The following is a 20,044-nucleotide window of genomic DNA, read 5'->3' as shown; positions in this document are numbered from 1 at the left end:
TTTTAAAATACACACTTAGGATCTACAGTTTAGTGGTACACACTGATTTGATTTAGATGCTTTAGCAAATTGAAAAATAAATTATATATTAGTCCATGCACGTTAGCTAGCTATTTATTCACCATTTTCTCCTTGGAGCATCACCTAGTAGGCAACATGCTTTCTGTTTAAACAGGTCCATTCCCTTTTGTGGCCCCTTTTGTTTCATCAAGATATTCCTCTTCATACTTTCTAGAAGGTGCTTATGGACTTTCACAACTTTTGATTCATTGTTCTATTGCAAAGTGTATGAGCTTTCATGTGTTGTATTCTTGTTGTATTCCTTTTATGGTCTTTCTTCATTATATGTGGAAGAGGGAGAGTGTTATAGTCAGGGTAGTAATCAGTGATTTCAGATGTGCTTTCAAATACCTGTTCTGTTCTTGAAGATGTGGCATCCCAAAAATCTTAGTCTCGATTCCTCTTTTGTAGCTCCGATCTAGTAATATTTTGCTGCTTCAGTGCAGTATTGCAACAGCTGCAACAGCAATCACTTGAAACAGTTCCAGTGGTATTTACTGATACAGTAGGCAACATACTGTACCTTGTGCCATTACTACAGTACACCAGACCCTTTACATACCACAGTTTAACAGTAGCAAATAGGCAAAGATCTGTACTAAGTTCAGCTAATTATTATTTTGCATATACACAATTAGAGGATCATTAGGTAAGTTTACCATAAAGACAAAAACAAACAAACAAAAAACAACCCACCATGAACAGGATTTTATTTATCTCAGCTTTACTGCAATTAGAAAATTCTGTCCTTTGTCCTCTAGCATCTTTCCCTATACATAAATATCTCTATTATGTACATATAAAATACCTTATAAGAAAGCATAGTCCCCAGTTTGCTGGCACCCAAGAGATAACACTACTAAGCTCTCTGGAAAGCCCTAGAACTTTGATCTCTCCATTAGTCAAGAAATACAAGTTTGTTTCCATGAACAAATTGCATTTTTGCCAGCTTGCCCACAACCCGTATTGAGGATTGCTGCCTTAACACGTTCACCTCATGAAACACCGAAAAAAATACTTATGTTGGAATTTACCTTGCTTTATCTACATGTTTTTATGGACATAGCCTATGCCAACTGCCCCATGAGGTGAGGGAGTTTATACACATTTGGAGTAAAACAAACAGCATCACTTAATCAAGTTATTTGATGTTTTGAGTATGAAAACCTCCACATTTATAGTGTAAGGTCAAGACCTCAAAGGTTTTCATTTAGGGCTCTGAATCAAATTTTAATAGACCAGAGAAGCTTAAGAATCTAGTGCAGTAGTTACAGCTGTGTATAGGAAGGTAACTTACTCTTAGGAGAGGCCTTCAAATCATTGGGCTACCTGAGCTCTTCTGAATGGGTTTAATATAACCCAAATTAACTGATTTCCTGCCTCTCATCAAGAATTTTAAAAGAGTTGAAAATGCAGTGGCTGTCAAACTGCTTGTACATAAAATTCCTTCTGAAATTAAGTTTGTAAGTTTTCAAAGTTACTGCAAGCCATCGCAAGTTTCAATCCCTATTACCTTGATATGTTGTATATTATACAAAGGCTAGTTTCTCAGAAGCATAGTACAGGATAATTCATGCTGAGGAGCTAACGGGTAACAGCAGCAAGTAGCTAAGCACTTGCCTTTGCAGTATTATATGATGTTTGTGGGTCAGTGTAACAGGCCGCTCAAAACAAAAATGCTGCGTTACACAAAGAACATAATATAAGACTTTGCAAAGCAAAGGCTTTAAATTCCCACCCATAGCCAGAATACCTGCCATACCACTGTCCAAATGCACCATTATTCAACAAGCCCTTAGTGCCTTGCTGACCCATTTTAAGATGCTGAGGGGTTATTCTCACTCTGAGAGTAACAAAAAACATGATTACTTCCTCCTACATTTGTTTCCCAGTATATCATCAAACCCCACATTTTAGATGCACTCCTGAGCCCTGTGAATACATGCAAAACGTATTTTTAATTTAACAGCTTCGACACCACTTTCAGACTCTCAGAAGGACCAACTGAAAGCAGAGCAGGTACAGTATATTTGTTACATGTTGAGAACTGCAGGGCAAGATTTCTCTTTTTATTTAGAAACAGCTTAAGTAGATACACTCAATTTTCCAAAAGCATTAACTATACTTCATTTAAAATATAAGAAAGTGCAGTCAGGTGCACTCCAATTTCAAACCTGACTGAAAATTTCTTCAGTGATTTGCACAAGCTGATACATTTGTTGACTGCTGATCCTTCAGTGCTGACAAAGCAGTATGGTACTTCTGGAAATTCATGATTAAACCAAAGGAATCATAGAACAGCCTCAGCAGCTTAAAGTATGAGAAGCTTTTGGTATGGTGTTATTTATGTGTTCTCTTCAAGGCATCTGAAAATCCTCTAAACCCTTGCAGTGATTACTATCTTCTGAATTCCCAAAGCTTTCATAACAGCATCTTATGATCACTTTTTTTAAAGCTGAGTTTGAGTACCAGCTGAGTGACTCAGTAACACACTATGTAGTGTGCAAGTTTATCAGGTATCAATCCATAATTCAAACCTACCCCCAAGTCACTGACTTCTGTATCATACTACCTACCATTTGTTGTTTACACCCAGCATAATTAACTCTGATCTCCTTGTGTGACAAATTTCTACACTGACCTTCCCGGATAATTTGGATAACCTCTGATTTAACTACAACAGATCTCCAGTCCCTTCATATCTGGCAGTATGTGTGCTCCAGACTTGGGAGTTTCTTTTTACTAAAGCAGCAATGACCCACTGAATAGGCAACACTTTTGCAGGCCTTTCAGAGCCACAGAACAGTGAGTAAACAGTGGCTAAGACTGGGAACCCCTCTTAAACTAGTCCCTCCCAGAACAGCACGTAGAGCCATCATTAAAAGTTACTATCTTTGAGATAAATTCTGACCCTCTGTGCTAGGGCACAATGAAACTCACTCTATAGTGCTGATATGCCTTTTCTCTTACAGGCAAGTTCTTTTGAGTAACACATACAAACCTCTTTTTAAGTTCAGCAAAGAGATAATGGTCCTTTTCAAGGTGGAGGTGCTATCAAATGAAAAGTCAATTAAAGGATTTTTTAATTAATTGCTTCAGTGCATACCATCAAGAATTTGTGTGTGTAAATAAATGTATTTTCAAAAATCACATATTTCACTGAAGTAAAACATATAAAAGGTGACATTTTCTGGATAAGACCATTTATTTTAACAAACAGATGAGTCTTTACGATGAACTGGAGGCTGCAACTCTCTTGGGCTTCGGTGTGGTTCCCTCAAGGAATCCATTCCTACAAGTAGAAATATGGTTACCACTTTCTGAAAGGGTGATTTCTGCTCCAGGTTATTTTCTAACAAGCAATGTTTTAGATCAAGTTTATCAACTTTTTTTCAGCTTCTCTCAGTAATGCACTGAAATCACTATGGAGTTCATATGTTCAGACATTTTTTAAGAATATACATCATTGGCAAGCTGTTTGGATTAAGCAATATGGTTTTCTCTCTCTTCTGCTGAAGTAAATTTGACTTCTTCAAAAAGAAAGATTTCAGTAACTGAGTAAACACTGCAAGACAGAATCAGATACAGCACACTCACTGAAGGCACTCCTTACTTTATGTTCCTGCTAAGTACCTCAGCAAAAGATTTCACATTTGTTAGTACTGAAGCACAAGTCAATTTCTTACAGAAATCATCTATGTCTCCAACCAGAGATTAAGACAGGCATGACAAAAGAAGAGTCAACCCCAAGCTTGCTTTTGGATATGACATTTCTACTTCAGCAATGCTTGCTAGAAATCAGGCTGCAGTTGCACATCATAAGGCATTTTCTGGCTGCTGCTGGGAAAGACTGCACCCACCAAAAATACCAGATGAACAGATCCCTCAACGACACCTAATTCCAGGTCTTAAAAGACTCCTACTTTTCACTGTTAAATCCAATTTACATTTTTAGGAAAAGACTCTTGAATTGCTTGGTATTTTTCATCCAGCTTTCAGGTGTATTAAGCCAGAAGTTACAGAGCTCTGTTTAGAACATGGAGGTCATACAAAATAAATTCTTAACAAGTTTAACAGTATAGTACCTTGTAAGTGCAACTCAACGCTTTATAACACGTTTTAGAAACCTGTAACTCAGAATCTCATGTTATATTTACTTATTGCTAACCAAACTCCAAATTAGAGAGTGACTACTGAAGTATTTCAATCCTGAACTTTTTCTTTGTGGGCAAGAGGGGACTGGAACACATCTCAAGAACTCTCTTACAAAACCCCACACTTCAGTGCAACCAGCAATTTCAGTAACTCACAAATAGAGGTGATGCTACACAAAGCATACCTTTTTAAATATGGGCATTTTATTACAACACCCTCTGTGTTCTGTACTATCTACACTTAACAGAAACACCAGAGCTTGCTATACATCCTATGTACACTACATACTAAGTAAGTGTGTTAACTTTGAATGACACATTTTATAATTCAGTGAAATCCATGCAAGATTTCACATTACACTAGTTTGTAATGTCATACCTGAATCGACGGTAGACTCTTTTCAGGTGCCTCATGCGACCAGTACCAGTGGTGTTGCGTCTTTTAGCCTTTGCACTCCAGTTATCTAGAACACATAAGTTACTGTTACTGATCTGCAACAAATAATTAGATGCGCAGTAGGTTTAAATAGCACAACTATTCAATCTGACACAGAAACAAAAGAAAAAAAAACTTATAAGCATATGCTAGCTGAAATAAAATTAAATCAGTGTAATTTCAAAAAAAGCTCCAACCACTACAAAATGACACAGTATTCTTCCTTGGTTAGAAAAAACCCAGACTACTGAAAATTACAAAAAAACCACAAGTTTTTAATCTCAGGTCTGTTACTTACACTTTCTCTTACGCTTTGCAGGGTAACCACATTTCCCACAGGTGGATTTCTGCAGATGGTATGCCTTGGACCCACATCGACGACACAAGGTGTGTGTCTTATTTCGTCGCTTACCAAATGATGATGTACCTTTTGTCTGTAAAACATTTCAAGACATTGCACATTGTAAATATCACTATTGCTCACAAGTCATGTAACTCAAACCATAAGCTCCTCTAAAAAACACACACTAATTCACAAAGTCCAATAAACCTGTCAGAGGCACACTGAACTCTGAAACAACTCAGTTTCACCTATAGGTATTCTCCATTTTCAGAAATCAGTTCCCTACACCTCTCTTCATCATCCCTATGCCCTGCCCAGCACTGAAATAAAACGAAGCCACCAAGAGATGATCTTTAACTCCCTTCTCATCTCCCCCAAATTCATCAGTGATAAACAGTAAACAGCTTTTTCCCAATGAAAGATATTTATTGCACACAAATAAGCCGTATGCTCACCACAAGAGACTTTGGCAACCAAACCCCCTCTGGATGTGTTATCTGAAAGGCTGCCTCATCTCCATCCCCTGGGAGAGCGCCGTCCCGACCAGGCTCACAGCAAGCGCAAAAGAGACCTCGAAGGAGATCCCAGAAGCACTCCGGTCGTAGCAAGCCGCCCCCACCTCGAGCCAGGCGCGGTGCTCACCGCCAGGTCCCCAGCCCCGCAGCGGCCTCCCCGAAGCACCGTCCCGCCGCCAAGCTTGCCCACAGCAAGACGCAGGGCCACCCCACAAAAGGTCCGCGACCCTACAGAGCCCGGCGCGGAGGCGGATGGTGGTGGATACCCCACGCCCAGGCCCCAGCGCTCACCATCTTCTCCAGGCGTTACCACCAAAGAGGTCAGACCCCGCCCCGCTTCCCCTGGAGCCGGGCAAGAGCTTCCGGGTGCACGCTGAGAGCGTCCGGTGTATTGCGGCGGAGGAGTTTGGTCCGGTGGCCTGGCTGGGGAGGCCCAGTGTGGCAGAGAGCGAGTGCTCTCCTTGGCTTAGCCTCACCCCAGGTTGTGCTCAGGGGTCCCTTATGTGAGATTGCCCCTTCCCACCAGGCCCGGCTTGCTGGGACAGACCGGGGTCCCTGAAAGCTCTGGTGTCCTGGGTGAGACCTCCGGAGGCTTGGGTCCCAAAAGCTCAGTTGTCCCCGGTGATACCACCCCAAAACTGGTGCTTGTTAGGACATAGCAATGTGTCCTAGAACATGGTGCAACTGGTCCTGGAAATAATGACTGTTATCTATATGTAAATATGTCTCTATCTGATCGAGAAAATATTTAACACGCTTAAGTTGCCTTACTGGTACACAATGTTTAACTATAATGCGTCTTTGTGATACCACATATGCTGCTATTCACAGGTACCTACAGCTCCACTTCAGGCTGCAGAATCAAGTCCTGGCCCTATTTCCATGTTCAGTGAAAACTATTTTCATGACTGAAATTAAGGGACAGGGTATCCTTGGCTGTAATATATACTTTCAAAGTGAACTGCCTTAAAAAATAGGTAGCCCCTACTGCACGCTCTTCTTGTTCTTGTCCCCCCCAGACCCCACCTGCCATGTGACATTCTGCCTGCAGTCTAAAGCAACCCAATGGACATCATTAATGCAAAACTGATTTTTGTTCAGATGAACCATTTAAATTCTCACATGCCAGCCTATCACACATATTCAGTTGTCTCACAATCTATAGGCAATTTTATCTTAAAAGAGTTAATTTTGGGGAAATAACATGCACAGAGAGAACTTGAAGAAATTTGTATTTATCTTATCACCATTTCAACACCTACTTGTCTCAAACAAAGTCAGAAATTGATGATAAAACCAATATATTTAACCTTGATTGTAGAATTTTATAACCTTGTCTAACAGCTCTTGATAAAAATATGTATTTATCTGGCAGGCTAGATCTCATTGCTTCTGGTTTACTGAAGCTGAGTAAAGATGCAGTTATTCCAAAATGCTGTCTGGGCCTGCCACAAGCCAGTAAACTGTGAGGAACTCTTCCACAATGAACGTGTGGACAGTTGAACCCCTGTGACATGGAGCTCGTTGTCCAGAAAAAGGCATGGCACAATCCCCAAAGCAATTAAGGCATGTCCGACTGCTGCATTTTCACTCCTGGACAAACCAGCCTTGTATGGTTGTCTCAATTTATCAATTTATCCTCACTCGTTTCCTGAACATGGCCTCTCACTGAATTCCTTTGGTGCTGATTTTTGTGCTGGGAGGCTTTTGATTTCTGCTAAGGTTGAGGGATGGGGCAAAAAGCCATTTTGAGGTTAGCTGCGTTGTCTCCAGATGCGCAAATGTGTGGCCCAGGCTGTTCACTCAATTCTTTAATTTTGATTGGCAATTTCTGTCTCTGTAATAACACCCAAAGGCAGAGGTCTTTTACCTCACCTGAAAATCCAGGCATTTAGTCCATCCATGGTCCCACTGTGGTTAAAGGAGAGAGATAAATGATTCCAAAGGGTAAATCATCCCATCTTAAATTAGGTGTCTAAAATAAGCTGGAAAAATCATCCTTGTGTTGCTTGCCATGCAAGAGACGAAACCTGACACACCAATATGATGTTCACAGAGTTCAACTTTATTGTCCGACCAAGCTAGCTTTATACCATAAGCTGCCCTGTCCACGCGCCTTGCAACAATATGATTGGTTACAGCATGCGCTATACAGTAACATGATTGGCTGCATGCAATGTCCACACGCTCTGCACGCGCGTGTCGGCGATTGTTCGTTGGCTGGTACCTTCTTATAGGATTCCTTTTGTCTCTTTTGTCTCCGGCTTCACCTCCTAGCCAGGCTGGCGACGACCCCATCCCCCCAGAAGGAGCCCTGCCGCTACATCTCCCCCTCTTTCATTTCATATAATGTTAACAACACGCCATATCATGCTTTGAAGACAGTGCAAAATACAGGGTAAGAATAGTAAAGCTAATACAATTACAGTTAACAAGAACAGACCTGTTTTCAATGTTCCTTTTAACCAAACAAAGCATCCAACCCAAAAACCCCAACATCTTCTGTTATTTTCATGTTCTGCAAATCTTTTATCTTTTTATTTATAGATTCTGAATGGTCTTTTACGTTCAAACAACACATACCATCAAACTCTTCACAGTCGTGGCCATGGGCCAATAACAAAAAATTAATCGCTGCTCTGTTTTGCAAAGTGGTATGCTCAACACTGGCTACATCCGTTGCTAAAAGCGAAAACACGTCTGAGGTTAAGGGTCGTCATCATTGCAATCGGTCTCTTCTTTGTTAGCTAGCCAAGGCCTCACCCACTTTGCGGGAATCCACAAAGTTTTATGGTTACCTGTAGAAACACAAGCATATCCCCTTCCCCAGGTTATTAATGACATAGGACCTTCCCATTGTTGTGTTATCGGATTAAACACACTAACCTTAGGTACATTTTCAGAAAAATCTTTGACGTTTTTGATATGGTGCATAACAACAGGTTCCATTTCAGTCTCACTTTTAGGATTAAGCCAGTTCAGCACATACAATGCCTTCATCAAAACCTCTTCTGGACTCACACCAATTCCCCCTTGTTTTTTCAAAATGGACAAAAGGTTTTTCAAGGTGCGCTGTGCACGCTCAATAATTGCCTGGCCAGTAGAATTATAAGGGACTCCGAACAGGTGTTGTACCTTCCACTGGACAAGGAGGGTTGCAAGTGTGTCAGAATGGCATGCGGGGCCATTATCTGTTTTGATCTGTGTAGGAACTCCCATGACAGCAAAAGCTCGTAATAAATGACGCTTTACCGCTTTTGCATTTGCTGAGGTCAAAGCTGTAGCCCACAACAGCCCTGAACAGGTATCCACAGACACATGAATGTACTTTTGTCGGCCAAACGGTGCAAATTCAGTAATATCAGTCTGCCATAATTGGCCTGGCTGCAAGCCCCGAGGATTCACTCCCTTTTGTTGCAGAGGCACTATGCGAGCACAATCAGGGCAAGCTGCGATAATGGATCGAGCTTGTTCCTTGGTAAGGGCAAACTGTTTTCGGAGCGATGCTGAGGATTGATGGAAGAACTTGTGAGCTTGTCTGGCTTGTTCAAAAGGAGATACATCTGTCACTGCCACAAGTTTGTCTATAATGCTGTTTCCCTCAACTAGCCCACCTGGTAGGTTAGAGTGGCTTTTTATATGCATTATAAATACTGACACTGTCCTACAATCAAACACATTCCACAAATCTAATAATGCCTCAAACAACAAGGGGTTGGAACTCGCTGCAAAAGCGCTCTATGTATTCTTCGTACAACTCCCACAACATAAAGGGAATCTACTACCAGATTAATTGGGCAGTTATGCCATTTTTGTAATGCCGCTATCACCGCTTGCAACTCTAAAATTTGAACTGATCCTTCAGCTACAACAATCTGTGAATGCCACTGACCGTTCTCAAACCATACAAAACCTCCTTTGCGTGAGCGACTACTCGCATCCGTGAAAATGGTTATCGCATCTAATGGGCGCTCACTAACAATCGACATAGGCTCCAAGGGGAGGTTGGTTTTAAATATGGGATGCGGTGGATAATGATTGTCCACCTGCACTGGAATCCAGGTAAGAGCTAAGGCAAGATCGTCGTGTTTGAGAAGAATCTGTTCAAACAGATCGAGAGAAATGGGGATCACAATTTTGGCAACATACGACCCAGACGAGGTCAGATATTGGCTTAGTCCTTTCACTACCACTTGGGCAATGGCTTCCCACCTCTGAATGATGTTTTTTTGTTTTTGATTGTTTAGAAACATCCATTCTAATATGTGAAGGGGTTTCGTTAGAAGGAGATATGTTGTTGAATTAGTCAGGCCCAAAGGAATCTCAAGGCCACTTCGAGAAGCGGAGAACAGAATCTGCTGTGAGAAAGAGGGGCGTTTCTTCACTAACAGGGCCTCAGCATGGCGTGAGTCGTCGGACCTATCATCGGTGGGGCTCCAGCGTGTGGACTGCCCATGATACTCATTTAGCGAATCCATGCTTGGAGCGTGGATTCGTGATTAGAGAATAGTTGCGTATATAAGGAGACATGTTTCTGTAATAAATGGCTTTGGCGTGATTCACATTGAATCGGAGTGCTGAGTCCTTTATCGTTCCAACAAATGGTGACCCCGACGTGATACTCTGAACGGCGTCTCACTAAGGTCGGGGAAAAGCCTGGAGCGGCCCAGCCGGAGGCGGCTCAGCTGGACTGAGAGCCGGGCGGAGACGTACGGACGTTCCGCGGATAAATTTTGTTGAAGAAGGCCCCGGGAAAGGTGAGCGGCTGGGAGCAGGAGGAGGGAAGAGTGAAGTTATGGGGCAGAATATATCCTCTGAGGAAGAAGCTATAGTTAAAATCCTCCTGCATATTCTCTCTATGAGAGGACTTAAATATGAAGAAAGTAGCATACGTAGACTGTTGGTTTGTTGTAGAACTAACGGCTACCCGACAGAAGCTGAGAAAGCTTTTAAAATTGAATTTTGGGACGATATAGGGCAGAAATTATGGGATAAGGTTAGCGACGGAGATAAAGAAGCTAAATCATTAGCGACTACATGGAAGCTTATAATTTCCACCTTAAAAGAATTTAAGGCTGAGCGGCCTGCGGTTACTGGAATTTTTGCAGCGTTACAGCCTGATAAGAACTCTAAAAATAACTGTGAAGCTTACCCAGTTCGTGTTTTCGATACCCTCCTTACTCCATCCCCTGTTGTGCCTTCGGCACCCCCGATGATACAACAGTCTGGGGCGGAGGGAGGAAAATTACCGAGTGGATGGCCTCCTGTACCATCACACGACCCTGGAGAGACCAAGAAGTCCAAAGAACTGGAGTCAGATAATTTGTCAAAAGGACTGGTGAAAGTTGAGAATGCTAAAGTCGTAGATAAGTGTAATATCAATTCTTTTACTGATTTGTGTCCGCCTTCACCGCTTTCTATCCTTCTAACTCCTACAAGAGAACAGAAGGAGCCGCCGGATAAGAACTGGGCAAAAGAACTGTGTGAAAGATCAGATCAGCTATTAGCGAGTGAATCCAACAGTCAGCAATATCAAGCTATGAGAGAGGTGCCTGAAACCAACAAAGCAGCCAAATCATTTGCAACTGTTAATCAGGGTCCCAATGAGAATTACATGCAATTTATTGACCACCTTCAAGAGACCATCAATAAGCAGATTGAAAACTTAGAAGTTAAGGAAGCACTGGTGTTGAAATTAGCAGTAGAAAATGCTAATGTTTGCTATCAGCATGTTATTTGCGAGTTTTACAGTACATATTATGTGTTCCTGTGTACCGTCTCTCTGAAAATCAAGCAGCTTGTCAGGAATGTGAGTTAATTGTTTTACTAGTTGTTTTTAAGTGCGCCATAAAACCTTCTGCCTGCTCTTCCCACTCAGGCTGCAAGCAGCCCTGTGCTTCCCCCCCGCTTCCCCCCCCCCCCCCCCCCCCCCCCCCCGCCAAGGTTTTTACTTGCAAGATGGGGTCAGGAATGATTGTTTTCAGTTGTGTTCCTAAAAAATCGGTATTGGGAGGTGTTTTAAAACATAGAAAAGCACTCGGACAAGAAATCATTAAATCTTTTCAGACAGTTTTACAGGCAGGGCGATTTGAACTTCAACAAGCTGAGAGAGACTTAACTGATAACACACAGGTCAGAAAACTTGTTAAAGTCTGCAAGATGCTTTCCTTATTAACCTGTTTTCTTTGTGGGTATCTGTTTAAGCATGTTGCAATTTTGGTAGGTCTTTGTTGTATGGTACGATATGTTCACAGTCTGTTAAATCATGAGATTCCGTTGATTCAAAATGTGCATTTTGTGATAATATAGAAGAACATGAGTAATTTAGTTCTTTACTGCATGAATGTGATGTCTATCCCTGTTTCTCTATTAGGACGGGATGTGTTAGGACAACTAGGAGCAACTCTGGTGACAAAACAAAAGCATTTCTAGAAGCGGCCATTGATGATGGGCAACCAATACTTCAATTACAGTGGAAAAATGATGATCCAGTATGGGTAAATCAATGGCCGCTCAGTAAAGAAAAACTCGCCCATGTCGAAGAGCTAGTACAGGAACAGCTTGAAAAAGGGCATTTAGAGCCGTCTACAAGTCCCTGGAATACTCCTGTGTTTACTATTCAGAAAAAATCAAAGAAATGGAGGTTGTTACATGATCTTCGAAAAATTAATGATACCATGAAAGACATGGGAGCATTACAGCCGGGATTACCATCCCCTGTCATGATTCCAGAAAACTGGCAGATCTTAATAATTGACTTGAAAGATTGTTTTTTCACCATTGCTTTGCATCCTGATGACTGTAAAAGTTTTGCATTTTCCATAAATTCTGTAAATAAGGCTGAACCTGTGAAAAGGTATCAATGGGTAGTTTTGCCACAGGGAATGAAAAATTCCCCAACTATGTGTCAAATTTATGTAGCTTGGGCCTTGCAATCAGTCAGAAAATCTCATCCTGAGTTAGTGATTTACCACTACATGGATGACATATTAATAGCTGTGGAAACTTTTTCGACTGATTTGTTGATAAATGAAGTATCTGATACATTGCAGCATAGAGGATTGCTAATTGCTCCAGAAAAGGTACAAATTCAACCAGCGTGGAAATATCTTGGTTGGGAAATTTCTCAGTCCACAGTGAAACCTCAGAAAATAGTATGTCAGCCTGTCATTCAATCCTTAAATGATGTGCAGAAACTAGTGGGTGATCTGAATTGGGTCCGGAGCATTTGTGGGATCACTAATGAGGATTTAGCTCCAATTGTAAAACTGCTAAAAGGGGATAGTGACATTAGCTCTCCTAGAACGCTTACTGCTGAGACGGATGCTGCTCTGAAAAAGATTATGTCCAAACTTGTAAAAGCTTTCAGCCATAGGTGGAACCCAGATTATGTAATCGGACTACTAATTGTAAACAATACTAACTATCCTTTTGCTCTCATAATGCAATGGACAACTGGTAAGGAGCCGTTAAAGATCTTAGAGTGGGTGTTTTTGCATTTTCGACTCAAACGAACCATTACAACCAGGGTTGAGGTCTTTGCTCAGCTTATAATGAAAGGTAGGCAGAGAATAGTCGAAATTTCAGGGGCTGAGCCTGCATATATCATTGTTCCCCTCGTTTCAGAATATTTACAGTGGGCTTTGCAGAACTCCTTACCTTTTCAGAGTGCGTTATTAAATTCTCAAGCTTTAATTAAGACATTTTCCCCTCCACACAAGTTAATGTCAGTTTTGAATATAGGATCAATGGAGGAGGGTCCCCCTCTTCTCTCAGAATTTCCTGTTAAAGGACCCACAGTGTTCACTGACGCAGGGGGTAAAATGCAGAAAGCAGCAATTACATGGAAAACAGATGGAAAATGGCACAATGTGATACTAACTGACCTGAAAGGATCAACTCAGCATTTGGAACTCAGGGCTGTAATAGAAGTGTTTATCAGATTTGCTCATAGCCCAGCGAATATTGTTTGTGATTCTTTGTATGTGGTAGGTGTGGTAGCCCGCATTGAAAGATCATTGCTCAAAGAGGTTCAGGATGCACAACTGATGTCTTTGTTCAAGCAACTATGGTTGTTGGTTGAAGAGAGACAACACCGATACTTCATAACACATATCCGTAGTCATCTGACAATTCAAGGCGATTTACCTGAAGGAAACCGCCGAGCTGATTTTCTTGTATCTCCTGCCTCGGTTCCACCTCCAATAGATAGGTTTGGGCAAGCAGTACGCTCTCATAGTTTCCTCCATCAGTCTGCTCAGGTCTTACAGCGGCAATTTTCATTGTCCGAAAGTGAAGCCCGAGGTATTGTTAAAAGTTGTGCAGATTGTCAGCGCATCTCAGTAGGGCTGGGTGCAGGAGTCAATCCAAGAGGATTAGGAGCCTTGGAATTGTGGCAAATGGACGTCACACATGTCCCTGAATTTGGCAGGCTGAAGTATGTGCATATGTCTATTGATACATATTCTTTCGCCATATGGGCCACTGCTCAGACTGGTGAAACTAGTTCACATGTGCAACGACATTTACGTTCTGCTTTTGCAGCTTTGGGAGTTCCTGCACAGGTCAAGACAGACAACGCACCTGGTTATATCGCCAAAGCTACTGCCACCTTTTTTCAATTGTGGGGTGTTAAGCACATTACAGGGATACCAAATTCTCCTACTGGTCAGGCCTTGATAGAAAGGATGAATCGAACTCTCAAGCATCAGCTTGACAAACAAAAAGGGGGAACTGACTGTACTACTCCACATGACAGACTAAGCAAAGCATTATATGTCTTGAACTTTTTACGCCTTCCGCAAGGGTTCGACATTCCACCTATGATTCGTCATGGAACAAGCTTAAAAGGACACTTGACAGACCTTAGAGAAAATCAGTGTCAGGTCAAAATACGCAATGGAGTTACTGGTGAATGGGAGGGTCCTTTCCAATTAATAACTTGGGGAAAGGGTTATGCTTGTGTCATTACAGACCAAGGATCAAAATGGATTCCTGCGAAATGGATCAAGCCATGGCTGAATAAAGACAACAAAGATTCGACAGATGCAGAAGGACAGGAGGGAGATAAGTTGTGAGAATTGTCTCAAATGTAAACCATGAATTCTTATTCAGTGTTATAGATGCTCTTAGACCCAGTGGTCTAAAAGCTTATTAGTAAACAGATAAGGTACCTTCCATAGAGAATGCTAATTTGAACAGATAGTAAGAGTTCCAAAAGGGTGATATTACAATTAGATAATCTATGCATAGATAAGGTAAAAGTATAAGATATTTCTACCATGGTAACCTAATTTAGCAACTGGTAAGGTTTTAAAAGAGATATTAAGATTAAGCTATAGATCTTTTAAATAGGTTAATATAAGTTTTAAGATATTAATTCAATAATTAGCATATGAATAGGTTAATATAAGTTTTAAGATATTAAGTCAATAATTAGCAAATGCTGATGGTATTAAGTACGTTACTCTATAAACTGCGCAGTTATAGATCTTTTAAGAATTTAAGAGAATATATTGTATTAAGTTGTCTGACTATTCTAAAATAGTGCGTTGGTAAGGTTGTCATAAGTAGAATTAAGGTTTTATATATGATATGAAGGTTTGAGTATAAGCAGATAGTTGTTTAATCTTATTAAGTAAGCTTTAGCTACATTATATGTAATTGTAATTATGCTGTTAATCACGTGTCCTATGTTGCAGTGTATTTCAAAGACGATTCAGCATGCTGTTTAAGGGGCCTGACTAGTTCAAGAACAAAAAGGGGGAATTGTGAAGGGGTTTCGTTAGAAGGAGATATGTTGTTGAATTAGTCAGGCCCAAAGGAATCTCAAGGCCACTTCGAGAAGCGGAGAACAGAATCTGCTGTGAGAAAGAGGGGCGTTTCTTCACTAACAGGGCCTCAGCATGGCGTGAGTCGTCGGACCTATCATCGGTGGGGCTCCAGCGTGTGGACTGCCCATGATACTCATTTAGCGAATCCATGCTTGGAGCGTGGACGTGTGATTAGAGAATGGTTGCGTATATAAGGAGGCTTGTTTCTGTAATAAATGGCTTTGGCGTGATTCACATTGAATCGGAGTGCTGAGTCCTTTATCGTTCCAACACTAATATTTTTGCCTTTTCTGCCTCCTGTTGCAAAATCGGTACCCGTGTACAAGCTTCCACCATCTCTGCCAGAGCAGCAGTTTTTCCCAAGCCGGCTAATATCTGTTGGCATTGGGTGTTTGCATTCATCATGGCCAAATCTTTCCCCACAGCAGCTTTTGCCTCTGGAGTCAGGTTAGGAGAAGCATCTATAGCTTCTTTTAAACGGTCCACAAACTTCATATAGGGATCCCCAGGACCCTGCTTTATCGTAGAATAGGGTGGCACAGGGGTACCTATATTTGGCAATTCTTTCACTGCCGCCAGGGCAAGCCCTTGCGTTTGATGTAAAATCTTTGGATGAAGCGCTGCCTGAGTGGCACCATCCGCATATTGCCCACGACCCAGTAATTGATCCATGCTAGCTAATCGTAATGGATCATCAGCTGGTAAATGAACATTTTCTAATACGGCCAATTCCACCTTCCCCTGCCACTTGTCCAAGAACATCAGATAACCCGTTGGGGGAAGTAATAACTCCATTAATGACTGAATATCCGTCGGAGTTAGTACCTGTCCCTTGAAAAAGGAATTGATTAGCTGCATCACATGCTTATTATCCATATCATACTGCGTAACCGCACTCTGCAGCTGCTTAACTGTTTTCCAGTCAAAAGGAGACCACTGCCTTTGTCCTCTGTTATCTACATACACCGGCACTGCTGTAATACTGCCAGGTAACATAATCCCTTCAATGGCTGCGTCCCTGATTACCCCTTGCCAGCGTTGTCCTGCATTATAAGAGTGATCTCGAGGAATATCTCTACCCTGACGCACAGGAGCATCACCCAAATTGTCATCACTGTCACTACTATACAATTCCCGTCTGTCTCCTTGCGGATCAGTGAGTCGACGCATATGCACAAACCAATCTGCTGACCCGGTCTCTAGCCCTTATCCATATCGCGCTCGCAAATATTCATCTGCTTCCCTTATTGACCACATCCCATCTTCTACACATTCACAGAATCACAGAATCACAGAATGTTAGGGATTGGAAGGGACCTCGAAAGATCATCTAGTCCAATCCCCCTGCCAGAGCAGGAACACCTAGATGACGTTACACAGGAAGGCGTCCAGGCAGGTCTTGAATGCCTCCAGAGTAGGAGACTCCACAACCTCCCCGGGCAGCCTGTTCCAGTGTTCTGTCAACCTCACTGAGAAGAAGTTTCTTCTCAAATTTAAGTGGAACCTTTTGTGTTCCAGGTTGAACCCATTAACCCTTGTCCTATCATTGGTTGTCACCGAGAAGAGCCTGGCTCGTGACACTCACCCTTTATATATCTGTAAACATGAATGAGGTCACCTCTCAGTCTCCTCTTCTCGAAGCTAAAGAGACCCAGCTCCCTCAGCCTTTCCTCATAAGGGAGATGCTCCACTCCCTTAACCACTCCCTTAATCATCTTTGTTGCCCTGCACTGGACTCTCTCCAGCAGTTCCCTGTCCTTCTTGAACTGAGGGGCCCAGAACTGGGCACAATATTCCAGATGTGGTCTCACCAGGGCAGAGTAGAGGGGAAGGAGAACCTCTCTCGACCTACTAACTACCCCCCTTCTAATTATCTGTCGAGGGTTAGGATTGCGGGGTGACAATCAAACCCTGGCAGATGTATTGTTAACCTCCTCTCCCCCCACTTCCCCCTTCAGCCCCTCCCTCTCCCCCCTTCCCACTCAGGACAGGCGATCGGGAGGGAAAGAAGGACAGAGAGAAGAGAGTTGGAAAAGTTAAAGATGTTTTACTAATGCCACTAATAAGAATAGAGAAAATAATACAAAATATACAAAACCAATCTTGAAAGTCTCAGCAACTGCAAAGCCGGCACCAAAGTCCTGGATTAGACTCTGTAGCCAACCGGAACTGGATTCAGTCTGTCACTAGGCCTCAGTTCGCAGGGACAACCAGCAAGGTCCTCTCCTAATGTCAGCCATGAGGAAAAAAAAAAGGGAAAAAGGGGCCGAGATCCTCGTGATCTCCCACTTTTATATGAAGTATTCACGTGAATGGAATGTTATACACCGTTGGTCAGTCTCTCGGTTATCAGTTTCTCGTTGCCCCTCTCGCGAGATGTCCATCCGTGCTTATCAGTAAGTTTGCATTCCATTGCTAGGTTTAACCAAAACATGTGTTGGGTTCTCCAGGAAAATGCAGCTAACATGAAGGCTTTAGCTGACAGGCAAATTCACTAAAAGAGAAACTTGTTTTTAACAAAACCAGGACATTCCACCCTTTATAATATGACATTCACTGAATACTTAAACCTTATCAATACAATATATCAATACAATCTAATTAATCACTACTAATATATATATATATATATATATATATATACATACATATGTGCATATATACACAGGAGTAATTAATCAGTGGACCATCCTTTGAAAAGTTCATTAAGTTCATTTTGTCACAACAGTCTCCCAGGGCAGGAAAAATGGTACAAGTGCATCTCATGACCACTGTTTGTGGGTTAAGGACACCAACTTCGAAGAAGGTGTCAGGCGCCACTCGAAGAAGCTAGCTCTAGTTTCATCACCACTGTCTTGATCTGAAAGACACTTATTAAACATTGTTAGTGCGGCAATTCACATCATACAGTTCAGCATTGCATATTTTCGCCTAACACACACACACACACACACACACACACACACACACACACACACACACACACACACACACACACACACACACACACACACACACACACACACACACACACACACACACACACACACACACACACACACACACACACACACACACACACACACACACACACACACACACACACACACACACACACACACACACACACACACACACACACAAAAAAAAAAAAAAAAAAAAAAAAAAAAAAAAAAAAAAAAAAAAAAAAAAAAATTTTCTTTCTTTCTTTTTTTTTTTTTTTTTTTTTTTTTTTTTTCTCTTTTAGTGTAGTTTTTAACAAACCATTGTACCTTTCAATTTTCCCAGAGGCTGGTGCATGATATGGAATATGATATACCCACTCAATACCATGTTCTTTGGCCCAATTGTCTATAATACTGTTTTTGAAATGAGTACCATTGTCTGATTCAATTCTTTCTGGCGTACCATGCCGCCAAAGGACTTGCTTCTCAAGGCCCAAGATAGTATTTCGGGCTGTAGCATGAGGTACGGCATATGTTTCCAACCATCCGGTGGTTGCTTCCACCATTGTAAGTACATAACACTTACCTTGACGTGTTTGTGGAAGTGTAATATAATCAATCTGCCAAGCTTCTCCATACTTATACTTTAACCATCGCCCCCCATACCATACAGGTTTTAACCGTTTTGCTTGTTTGCTTTCGGCGCAAGTTTCACATTCATGAATAACCTGTGAAATAGTGTCCATAGTTAAATCCACCCCTCGATCACGAACCCATTTGTATGTTGCATCTCTACCTTGATGCCCTGAAGCATCATGGGCCCACCGAGCTAGGAAAAGTTCACCTTTATGTTGCCAGTCCAAGTCCACCTCAGCTACTTTAATCTTAGCAGCTTGATCTATCTGCTTGTTGGTTGTTTAGATGTTCCTCGGTGGCTCGACTTTTAGGCACATGAGCATCTACATGACGAACTTTCACAGGCAGGCTCTCTAGCCGAGCAGCAATGTCTTGCCACAGTGTGGCAGCCCAAATGGGTTTACCTCTGCGCTGCCAGTTGCTTTTCTTCCATTGCTGTAGCCACCCCCACAAGGCATTTGCTACCATCCATGAGTCAGTATAGAGATAAAGTATTGGCCACTTCTCTCGTTCAGCAATGTCCAAAGCCAGCTGGATGGCTTTCACTTCTGCAAACTGACTGGATTCACCTTGTCCTTCAGTGGCTTCTGTAACTTGTCGTATGGGACTCCACACAGCAGCTTTCCACCTTCGATGTTTTCCTACAAGACGACGGGATCCATCTGTGAACAGTGCATACTGCTTATCAGTCTCTGAAAGCGTATTATATGGTGGTGCTTCTTCAGCACGTTTTACTTCCTCCTCATCTGGAGACATCCCAAAGTCTTTGCTTTCTGGCCAGTCTGTAATAACTTCTAAGATCCCTGGACGGTTGGGACTTCCAATTCGAGCTCGTTGTGTGATCAATGCAATCCATTTACTCCATGTAACTTCGGTTGCGTGATGTGGAGAGGGAACCGTCCCTTTGAACATCCAGCTCAGCACAGGCAGTCGAGGTGCCAGGAGGAGCTGTGCTTCAGTGCCGATCACTTCTGAAGCAGCTCGAACTCCTTCATATGCTGCTAGTATCTCCTTTTCAGTTGCAGTATAGTTGGCCTCAGATCCTTTGTATCCTCGACTCCAAAAACCTAAGGGTCGACCTCGGGTTTCTCCTGGTGCTTTCAGCCAGAGGCTCCAGGTAAG

At 42.1% G+C, this 20,044-nt stretch overlaps 1 protein-coding gene and 1 non-coding gene across 2 annotated transcripts; both read right to left on the bottom strand.

Annotated features, from left to right (window-relative positions):
* Positions 1-840: 840 nt before the first annotated feature.
* Positions 841-5,856, bottom strand: LOC136114660 (large ribosomal subunit protein eL37-like). Its single transcript, XM_065860093.1, has 4 exons — positions 5,800-5,856; positions 4,949-5,084; positions 4,594-4,678; positions 841-3,352 (listed from the first exon to the last, which is right to left on the bottom strand). The coding sequence occupies exons 1-4, from the start codon at positions 5,800-5,802 to the stop codon at positions 3,289-3,291; spliced, it is 288 nt and encodes a 95-aa protein (XP_065716165.1). The 5' UTR covers positions 5,803-5,856; the 3' UTR covers positions 841-3,288.
* LOC136114687 (small nucleolar RNA SNORD72) lies at positions 3,455-3,536 on the bottom strand. The gene has a single exon (XR_010653132.1). It is a non-coding gene; the product is annotated as a small nucleolar RNA SNORD72 (small nucleolar RNA).
* Positions 5,857-20,044: the final 14,188 nt, after the last annotated feature.

This window comes from Patagioenas fasciata, chromosome W (assembly GCF_037038585.1).
Source record: "Patagioenas fasciata isolate bPatFas1 chromosome W, bPatFas1.hap1, whole genome shotgun sequence".
NCBI classification, from domain to species: Eukaryota; Metazoa; Chordata; class Aves; order Columbiformes; family Columbidae; genus Patagioenas; species Patagioenas fasciata.
Note: the sequence above shows the minus strand (reverse complement) of the source record. Positions and strands in the feature narration are given on the sequence as shown.